The sequence below is a fragment of the Cuculus canorus genome, chromosome 2 (assembly GCF_017976375.1).
Source record: "Cuculus canorus isolate bCucCan1 chromosome 2, bCucCan1.pri, whole genome shotgun sequence".
NCBI lineage: Eukaryota > Metazoa > Chordata > Aves > Cuculiformes > Cuculidae > Cuculus > Cuculus canorus.
Window position 1 is genome coordinate 144,422,524 of NC_071402.1, and position 11,268 is coordinate 144,433,791.

General features: G+C 41.6%; 1 protein-coding gene across 4 annotated transcripts in view; it reads left to right on the forward strand.

Annotated features, from left to right (window-relative positions):
• Nucleotides 1–5,292, forward strand: part of JCAD (junctional cadherin 5 associated) — a 28,962-nt gene extending 23,670 nt beyond the window's left edge. For all 4 annotated transcript variants that reach the window (XM_054058539.1, XM_054058537.1, XM_054058536.1 and 1 more), the window contains one exon: nt 3,598–5,292. In XM_054058539.1, the coding sequence (XP_053914514.1) occupies nt 3,598–3,632 (35 nt within the window). In that variant the 3' untranslated portion in view covers nt 3,633–5,292. The remainder of the gene's footprint in view (nt 1–3,597) is intronic.
• Nucleotides 5,293–11,268: the final 5,976 nt, after the last annotated feature.

The window sequence follows — 11,268 nt, forward strand, 5'->3', positions numbered from 1 at the left end:
AATCATAGCCTCTGCTTCAACACCCATTTTTTCCTCTCTAATCCTTGAGTAGGCACATACTATATCAGTTTAGAAGAAACTAAAAATAAAATTCTGATGTTCTGCTTTGAAGCCTCAGGGAAATGGCTGCATTAAGGGACCTGAAAAATTCTCTCTCTCTTGTGAATATTTTCCAGATCAGATGTTGAGGATAATTGTTATCCCCAGGTCAAATGGAAGTTTGACTTTTTCAGTGAACACCTTTTTTTTTTTGGTATTCCTCATCTCTCATGAATGTTTAAACTTGTGTAGTCCATAAGCATTCCCAAAGCAACATGAGCTGTTCTCACTCCAAAACTCTTTTCGTATGGCATTGTGTTGCACAACTGAAAATCAGTTGTTGCCATAGATCTGTGTAAGGGGATAAATCTCCCAGGCCACCTGTCTAGTCCATTAAATTAATTGGTGTGACCAAATGTATGGTGTGAAAGTTGTTTAATGAATATTAATCTTCTCTTTCCTTTTTCCATCCTCTCTGTAATGGCTGACACTCTACCTTGAAATCTGCAGTGGTTGTTTGTTAAATCTCATCAATATAAATCTGTTCACAGTTTTCCAGTACAAGGAGACTGAAATTAAATGGAGCATACTTTAAACTGAATTTATGTATTTCCATCTGAAGAAAAATGAGCTCTTAAGTATCGGCTTCTGCAATCTTGCAGTCTTTCCCTTTGTGTTTTTTTTCTGTATCCCACAGCTCCATGTCTCTGCTCCGAAATGTATTTGTCTAGACCAGTTTTTCCAAACAGGCTAATTCAGCTTCTTCATATCCATCAGGTCTAGTACGCCCCACATGCATTTCATATGCTTTCCTCCCATAAGATTTCTGTTGGAGTGAAGAAAATAACTGTTGTGGTGACACAACTTCAGGGATGTATCAAAACAGATTGTGTGTGTTTTATTGGAGAGTTATTCTGCAGTAAATTAGATCCAAATTTGTCCTTCTTGCTGACAATGCCAGGCCTGTATTCTGTGATGTGTTCCTATTGAAGCAGTTCCCTCACAGTTGTAACAGCCCTCCCTACATCTGAATAGTGTGGATGTCCCTTCCTGCTCTGCACTTCCAGTACCGCAGGGTAGCACACACTCATGTGGGGAGGAATTGCATCTCCTCCAGTGGCTTCTTCCCATCCAAAGAGACTCTGATTTGTTAACGGCCATAAGATCTTCACCTGAGGTTAATGAGGCAGAACTGAAGATTTGTATTTATAAGAAACATCTATTAACTCTCACTCCAAACTTCCAGACTAGCTCACTGGTACCATTGAAAGCTAAAATGACACTTAATCATGGAAGACCATTGTAATTGTTGCCTTTAAAGAGTAAATGTTGCTAAGGACCATTCTATTTGGAATGAGGTAGGGCAGTGTTAGTCTTATGACTGCAGACTGGGCCTGTATAATGCGCATATAATGCAGCTTGGCAGACGAACAGTCATCTCAGAATAAGCCCTCTGCCAAAACTCAGTGCAAGAAGCTCATCTTAATGTGCAAATACTGCAATTAGAAAAATATCTCCAAATGTTCCCAAATGCACTGGATGTCTTCTCTTCTTTGCTGTGTGAGGACTGTGTCTGTGAGGCTGTTGATCTGGCTTTGTTTCTGTAGACAGCATTTCAAATGAGCTTAACCAAGTGTCGAATAAACACTTCTGTATCAGTGCTAAAATGCCAGTGTTTGTCCCCCAGAAGTGTGACATATCCTGGCGGTCTGGCCCTTTTGTGACCTTAGTTTAGGTGGCGAGGGAGTGGGTAAGCTTTCAAGGAATAAACTGAGCCATGTGGAGGCTCCATGTCTTGCTGCCTGCTTTACTCCCACTGCCCACTCCCCAAAACAGTGAATGCCTGCAGTTCTGTGGAGTGTTCTGTCAGTGTGAATGTGTCTGACCTTAGGAAACCAGGTTTCTGAAATTTGAATCCATTTTTATTCTTAGGTCATCCTCACACAGAATGGTTCACCTGTATTGTACGTTCTAGCAGTTTAGGTGGCAAAATATTTGCAATTGAAAAAAATGTTGCTGCATTAGAGGCATCTTCCCACACCATCAGTGCATTAAATTTAGAAAGATGCAGCATTGACATGGAGTGCACTGGCCCTCAAAAACATTTTTCCTCTTGATTTTTTTGCATTCATGTGGTGTCTGTTCTTGAAGTTTGGAAATGCCAGAAGAGGCTGAATAGTGATAAGCAATTCTGAAAACTTAGGTGTTTCTGGCACAGACTCCTCTCTTGGCTGGCCTAACAATTTAAAGAGAGTGAGCAAGAGAAGCAATGAAGGATCTTGCACCAGGAATCCACCCACTGGGGCCAAATCCAGAAATTATTTCTTAGCCAGTTCTCCTTTGATATGATTCTGGATGCTGCAGCTGGGTGCTTGCACAGAGGAGTAAAAATTTCCCTTTGAGGATTTTTATGCTTGTTTGAATGAAGACATTCACTCACATCAACATAAAAGTCCTGAGTGTGAATGTTTTACTCCAGCATGTGATATTTATGTGATGAACTATTTTCATGCTCAACTGTTTAAATGCAAAAGCTGTGGGAGTACAGCCTACTCGAGGGACTTTTAAGGTTAGCACAGATACCCAGATTGCATAAGACCAGCAAGCAGCACACAGTAACTTGAACTGCAGTGCCAGTTTGTCCAGGCCCCTGCGTGCCTACAGACTAATCTGTAGGTAGCGTTTGTTCCTCCACACCATTACTGTTCATCCCAAGGAACCTAGAGTAAGTCAGATGTGTGCGTGATGGCACAGGACAGGCAGATGCCACAAGGAAAACCCCTTTCATTGCAATCCTATCCCAGAGTCATAAGTGTGAAGGAAAAGGCTCATATCTGCTCACTTTGTGGCCAATGCTGGGATAAATCCAATTACAAAATCTGAGACAAGAGTGTCCGTGGGGGCTTCAGGAAAAGAAAAACAAAGTGTGATCTGTCCTGTGAACTGAGAAGAGGTAGGCTGAAAACAAAGACCAATGTGAGTAAACCAGTCCAGTCTTTTAGTGAATAACATTCAAAACCTGAGCTGCAGTTTTGCAGACTGAAGCAAGGCAGTCTAAGCACAGTGATGTAACACAGCTGTGCTTTCCTATATTCTGTTGAATTAATCTGAAACCAAGGATTTGCAATCAAATGAAAAAGACCCTGATGACTGGATGCATCATCACTTCTTCAGCCAGCCTTAAATACCCTCCTAGGATTCCTCAAGCATTTACTTGTCCTTAGCGTTGAGTACAAGGGGTGTAAACCTTATGTCTTTCTCTCCCTGTCAAAGCATCTGAAAGTTTGAAGTAATCACTCAGCATTCAATGCACTTTTCCTACCTACCCAAGGCTTCCCAAATTCTGTCTCCATGCACCTTATCGAAGTTGCACCTGAATTACACTGGTGTAAATACAGAATTTGGGTCAGGAGTGTAGTATGTAACTTTAAGGCTGTAAATCCAGTATAAGCTTCTTTTAGTAAAAACTGTGGAAAAAGATATCTTATTTCTGCAGACAGCAAAGTCGAATAGATTTCACAATACACTGTTAATAGAATTTTCTTGTGTTTTTTTCAGATATGTATGACCCCACCAAAGTTGAAAAAGTGTGAGAAGAATGAAGAGGAGAATAGAGAGATTTCTGCTCTACCGAGAATGTCACTGATTTTTTTTTTTTTCTGGGTGCTTTTTGTTTGTTTTTTGTTCTTTGATGTGTGGAAATTGCCTCCACTTGTGGTGTTCATGGTGTACTGATAATGCCTTTACCACTGCCACTAGGACTTAGCTATTTGTGTCTGAAATTCTTGCGGAGAGCCCAGAAAAATCTGACTTCTACATTGGAACCATCTGGCTTTGTAATGTTAAGACTTAATACCTACCGTTGGTGAAGAGTTCTTATTGAAACTCTATTTCAGTCTTCAGTGGGGATGATGAAATGCATGAAGTGAGGCTTTTGAGCTTTCTCTTTGGTGTAAATGTAAACGTGGGAGATTAGTGAACTGATGTTTAAAAGAATGTGAATTTGTAAGCTAAACTTATAAGTATCTGCAGTCTAAACTTTGTTTAACTTAAGGGATTTTTGGCCATGAGTAGAAAGTTCTGCTGCACTACATGGAGGAAGGAGTGTGAGAGAATGGTAGCAAAGACTGATTGTGAAATTATTTCTTACTTGCAGAATTTGAATTTACTCAAATTAAATACTTAATTGCCACCTACAGAGAAGAAAAGCAAAACTCCCAAAGCTTCTGAAGGGTGGAAGACTTGTGTAGTACAGTGTACAGAACTTGTAATTATAGTAGCTGGCAACTAGTGTTTCAAACCAATGCAAAGTATACCACTGGCTGTTTTGCACTCAGTATTACCTGTTTTGTTTTGGGTTTTTTTGCTGTTTAGAAATTCTTTATATGAAAGAATAGTAGCTGGTTTAAAATAGCCCATTTTAACAAAGTAACTATATTTCTTGTTACAGAATACTATCTATTTTTCTATGATGTAAACAATTGCTAACAAGTGGCAAGTATAAAGAAGTATTATTATTATTATATTTTAAGAAGAATTATCCCTCTCAGTGAAGGTGCCCCAAGCAGATTTCACTTGTATATCCTAATGCCCACTCCATATTGCCACATACTCAGTAGTACTATTTTACTTTCTTCTGAAAAGAGTCACTTATGTATGTATGTACTACAAGGTTAATTTCTATTTTTCCACACTCAACCCTTGGAGCCACTTTCTGAAACATACCTGAGAACTGTCTGGGCTTACATTCCACTGACAGTGATGACCAAAAAGTGGGGTTGCATCTTTGTCCCAGTGTCTCTAAGTGGCTCAGAAAATTCCTGGTTGCTTTCTTTTACTTTGTTCCCTTTTACACATCATGGGTTTGGATTTGGCCAGTGTATAAAAATGAATAAAACTGGGTTTAATTCTTCCCTGAAGTCAACTGATGTTGCTGGGGAGGAGGTTCAGGTGTCTCCTTGATGGCATTTAAATATGTGTCTTTTACTGTATTTTATCTGCACACACAAATGCATGAATTTCAGAGTTTATAATAAAGCCTACGCATTCTGCTCTTTGATACTGAATTAGCCTGCATAGTATCTGTATCTTTAAAGCCTTTACATTCACTCCTGTGTGTTTTTTTATAAGTACCTATGTACTAACATTCTTCTAATGACTTGTTCATGTACTTCACTGGTCCATTCTGCTGGCCTTTTCTGGGTTTTAGCATAATTTTATTTTTTAAAATCCTCTAATTTCTTGAAGTATTTTTTCCTAGGTCTGTAATTTGGAAAGAACTACTGGGAAAAACACTCATACTGTGTTTTGGCAGCAAGAATTTCTTGTCTGTAACACATGATTCTGTTGCATATGGACTATTTAAAACTTGTTTGAAAAGAAAATGTGGTGTATAATTTATTTTATTAACTCTTGTGCATGCTGTGTAGCAATACTTGTTGACAAACTGCTCTGCTGGTCTTACTATATCCACCTTTCTTCATCACTGTCTAGGACATCTAGGGGCTGGGAAATAGCTACAAAAAATATTCCCCCTCTCTGCTCCCCCAGTTCTGCCCATAAAAAGCATTTCTTGAAAAGAACTGCTTCAGCTCTCATCATCCCACTAACTAGTAAAGCTGAGATGCCCAGCAGTAACCTGAAAGTTTTAATTGATTCCTGAAGAACTGTAAATTGTCCCATTTAACCAGTCCTGCTACCTTTAGCTCCCATCTCTGCAACAAGTGTTCTGTGCATTTTATTTTCTTCTCATGAGGAAGGGGTTAATTAAATCTGCAACATGTCTGTTTCATCAGTCCTGTCAAGTAATTACTTTTCCACTGCACATAAACAGCCAAGACCTTGTTCGAAGCAGTAATATTATGGGGAAGGTTTTATTCGCTGAAACTGAGAAATTAAAATCTAGAAAGTTAGTCAGCAGTAGTATGTGACAGTAGTATGGATGAAAGACTAGAGTTGGTACTGCTCTAAAAATAGTGTATTCCTTCAACAATGCTGATTGTTTCATTTGATACTATGATACAGACAGCTGGGAAATCTGTGAAGTACACTTTTATGAATTATCGTGCCTCAGTGTTTCTATGGTACTTGTGCCATAATTAAAAAGACAGCTCTTAGAATAGGCTGGATGGTACCATAGCTGGAACACCTTTCCAGTAATCTTTTTCCAGTTGCAAACAGCAGTCAAGAGAAAGCTCCTTTTACACCAGATGTATTTATAAACCAGTAAATGGTGGCTTTTAGTGCCTCAATGGGTACATAAAACTGTCGTGGCAGCCGCTGTCACTGGTAATGGCAACAGCAGGAGCTTCGGCTGAGTGGATGCAGAGGAGGAGGATGTGGCAGCCTGTTTCCAGCGCCTCCTGCAATGCAGTCATGTGACTGCAAGACAGCAGTGAGGGACTGTGCATTGAACTGTATCCTCTGGAAGAAGAGCAGAGCTAGAACCTCAGAAATCACATTACAAACTGTTGTGTCTTCAGCTCGTACTGCTGCAGCCAAGGAAGCTGGGGTTGGGTGACAGTTTATCATAGAATCATAGGATAGTCAGGGTTGGAAGGGACCTTGAAGATCATCTAGTTCCAACCCCCCTACCATGGGCAGGGACACCTCCCACTAGACTGAGGCCCCATCCAACCTGGCCTTGAACACCTCCAGGGATGGGGCAGCCACAACTTCCCTGGGCAGCCTGTGCCAGCGTCTCAACACTCCCATGGTGAAATTCTTCCTAATGTCCAGTCTAAATCTGCCCCTCTCCAGTTTATACCCATTCCCCCTCGTCCTATCACAACAAGCCTTTATGAATAGCCCCTCTCCAGCTTTCCTGTAAGCCCCCTTCAGATACTGGAAGGTTGCTATAAGATCTCCTCTGAGCCTTCTCTTCTCCAGGCGGAACAACCCCAACTCTCTCAGCCTGTCCTTGTAGGGAAGATGCTCCAGCCCTGTGATCATCTTTGTAGTCCTCCTCTGGCCCAGTTCCAACAGCTCCATATCCTTCTTACATTGAGGATTCCAGAACTGGACACAGTATTCCAGATGAGGTCTCACAAGAGAAGGGCTTGGCTGGGGAGATACTGGTTTCACAAGCATTCTCAGAAATTCATGCAAAACTCCCCATGCCTGGTTTATACATTTAAACATTAAAAATGTTAAATGAGGATAGCTGAAGAGGATCTGCCATCTCCCCATTTACCCGGCTGAAATCCAGAACAGTCAGTCAGCCTAAGGGGTCCGTGGCAGTAAAGGCAGTTGGTAGCAATCCTAAGGTGGCAGGAAGGTAAACAATGAACACAAACGTTTCAGGCTGCTATCTTCTGTCTGAGAAAGAGGAGTCACCGAGTCACCGTGAGCTTCAAGCCCAGCGAGCCGTTCGCATCCAGCTCGGCTCCGCGGAGGTGCGGGCGCTGCCCGATGCCTTCCTGCGAAGGGGAAAGCGCTCCCTCCCGCGGCTCCCCTCGGCACGGGCTGCGAGGCTGGTTCCACGAAGAATCGCTGGTTTCGGTTCTTACTCCAGCCTCCTTGCAAGAGGCATTTGGAACCACACAGAAGCGTGGTCTGAGAACTCCTCAGCTGTGCGCTTCAAATCCCACTGCGCTCACAGCTAAACAGGGTGGGGAAATCCCTTTGAATGACTCCAGATCACTGGTCATTCATAAGCCTGGAGTCGTGCCTGACTAAGCATCATTTGTCAGCTCCTAACCCAAGACACCTTCCTTAGGCACAAGGACTGTTGTCTTTCATGCCACAGGTTTTACAGCAGGTTGGTCTTCACTGCAAACAACTGTATCACCTGCCAAAACTATCACATTTCCTTGGCTCAGCTCCTGATGTTGGGAGCAAACAGTCTGTGAAGCATTCCAAGAACTCTTGGAAAAAATGAAGGTCATCATATGCTTAAAATGGTCAAGTAACAGAATTAATCTGTCACTATTTGAAAATGACCAGTGCCGTCAAGTTTGTTTACATATAAATGTAGAGGTTTAGTAAGATAATTCTGTATTTTTAATATCATAAATCAATATTATTTTCTAGACTCAATATTCTGTTGCCTTTCCCACATGGACAGCCAGATGAATGTTAGTTTTATAGCACTTGAACTTCTCTTTGGGTTAAAATGGTGGTATTTTCTTCATTGCCTCTTTTCAAAGGAAAATGTAGTAGAGGGATTGGGAGAAAAGTAGGAGAGAAATTTCTTTCATTTTAAGTGGTGTAAGGTCTTGCAATTGCAAAGTGGGCAACTTTTGCTCAGGTTCAAGATCTAACAGAGGCAAGTATATTTGAGAGGTGAATCTTTATTTGGCAAGAACCATCAGCTCAAAAATAGGAGAGGCAAAATAGTGTTAAAAGGGATGGAAAATATTGACAGCTCATTGGCTTTTTGAATGTTTTCTGTAAGGCTGTCCTTTTGGAGAATGTTGGTATTTTCTTGATTGACGATCAAATGATCCCCTAATTTCCCTTCACTGGTAATAAGCCATGATGCTGCAGTCTTAATTTAGTGCAGTGAGATTTAGCTACAAGTGGAGTGGAGTCTCCAAAGTTTAAACTTCCATTCTTCTGCATAATCCAAGTGAAAGATCAAGCCGAAGATTTCATGAGATGATGAATATTTCATTGACTCCATTAGGAAAGTTGGAAAATCATGATTTAATTCTTATTCAAATTTGCATGAAAATATTCACTGAACCTCCTCTGGGGACTAAATGAAAGCTGTTTACCATCAACTCTATTTTTAAAGAAAAAAAAAATGTTTCAAACAAAGAAAAAGGGAAATCCTGATATCAATAGCAAAGCCCCAAACCACAATGCTACCTCCCACCCATGCTGAAAAATATGTTTGCAATATGGCTTGTAGAGCTGCACAACAGGGAGAGAGTGAAGGGAACTTAAGTCAGAATTGACCGACACATGGCTGAGATTAGAAATAAAAGTGAATTTTCCCAGCCAAGAGAAACCACAACTTAGAGATTATAAAATGAAGGAGGAGCTTTCCACCCTCAACAGCAGCAATCTCAGCCTTCTTTTGAGCTCTGGACCAGCAGAAAGAATAATCAGAACCATTCCAAAAGCTATTCCTAACCTGGAAGGAAAACAAGGAGATATATGTGCTGGACAGTATATCAATATCCTTGTGTCTCTGTCCTTACACAATGCAGATTATCCTCTACACTGACTTTCCAGCTACTGTGGCCCCTCTCCAAAACTAATACTATGTCATTGCCATGTTTTTCTGCTCTAACTAGCCCAAAGTCAGATTTAGAGGGATAAAAAGAGAGGGAATAGGACAAGCAATCACAATACTATTTATATGATATCAGAGGATTAATATGTTTTAAGAATTTTCTTTCTATTTTTTTCTGCACAATGCAAGTACTGTTTCTGGCCTTACATGTAAACTGGAGAGGTGCCGTTATTCAAGAGGAGACATTCTCCAAATAAAGATTTTGCATGGATATGCTTCTTTGTCATGCTGTTGATGTTATCATGGAGCAAAATGAAGCTACTCTGACTTCTGCATTGCCTTTGAGAAAGATGGATGTATTGGTGAAGTGTTAAAAGGCTGCAGCATTCTCCAGGGGACTGCTACTTCAAAACCTAAAACTGTAAATGGCCTGTTACAGCATCAGGCACAGAAACTGTGTTTACTTGGAAGAATTACCTTCCACATACACACTTCCTCAGATCAGTACAGACTGTAGGCCACTCATTTCCAAGTTATGTTCTCTTTGTTTGCTACCTTTATGGTATGTTCTGCATCTGTGCCAGAGGTGATTCCTCCTTTCCTGCTTGGCAATCATCCATCTGGACTGGGTAAACCCATGATGCCAGAGTATTTTCCGCTCCATTTGAGTATTTTCCACTCCCTTTGCACAGTTGATATGGCACTAGGATTGGTTACTTTGGCTATGTTGCAGTGAAGAACAGCATGCTCTGTGTCCTATCTGTGCTGACAGGACTTCAAGAGAGCTACATTATCAAGTTAATATTAAAAAAAAAATCTTTTTATTCAGGCAAAAGTGTAGGCTGCTCATGGCTAGAATGTGCAGCTCTGTAAGTAACCACAAGGTTAGACCTTACTGTCATGCTCACATGCATTGCCATGTAGAAGCAATAAATTCATCCTGGTGCTTCTCACCTGTTACCAACAAACCTGTGAAACAAATACTTGGCAGAATTGGAGAGGCTGAAGATGGAAATTATCGCAGCAGTTTTACTCTCCTTTTCTTTTCATTATCCAATCAATCTGATCTCACTATGCACTCTCCTTCCTCATCAGCTTGATGTATAATGCACACATATTATAGAATCATAGAATAGTTTGGGTTGGAAGGGACCTTAAAAATCATCTAGTTCCAACCCCCCTGCACTGCAATGGGCAGGGACATCTCCCACTAAATCAGGTTGCCCAACACCCCATCCAACCTGGCCTTGAACACCTCCAGGGATGCAGCAGTCACAACTTCCCTGGGCAACCTGTTCCAGTGCTTCACCACTCTCATACTGAAGAAATTCTTCCTTATGTCTAGTCTAAATCTGCCCTTCTCCAGTTTATACCCATTGTCCCTCATCCTATCACTGTAAGCCTTTGTAAACAGTCCCTCCTCAGCTTTTTTGTAGGCCCCTTTCAAGGAGTGGAAGGTTGCTATAAGGTCTCCCTGGAGCCTTCTCTTCTCCAGGCTGAACAAGTCCAACTCTCTCAGCCTGTCCTTGTATGGGAGGTGCTCCAGCCCTCTGATTGTCTTTGTAGCCCTCCTCTGGGCAATTCATTACTCCTTCCAGAAGCAGCCATACATATAATAGAACTGGCCCACTTGCTATCAGCTACAGTAGGAAGAAGTCCCCAGGGTGCCTAGGGACAAAATTGTCCTGTTACCCTAAGACCTGATGCTTCAAAGTGAGGCAGGCCATGTGTTGGGGAACCTACACATGCAGTCCAGTAGGAAAGCTGACGGTATGAGTGCAGACACCTTTCTGCACTTGCTCCCACCTACCTGCACCCACCCTCTCTGCAAAGAGAAGGGCAGCTGTATCAAGCTTGATGCTGGCCCACACCAGCAGGGAACACTCTCTCACTTTCGCTGTTGAATGTTACATGGCCAGCACTTCCATGATAGGCTTCAGGCATGCAGATGTTCTGCTGTCTGCCACCAGAGAGGGCCAGGCCAACATAGTCTATGCTCTCTCCAGACAAAACTGTAGGTGCAATGGCCTGCAAAGCCAGTCAGTGAG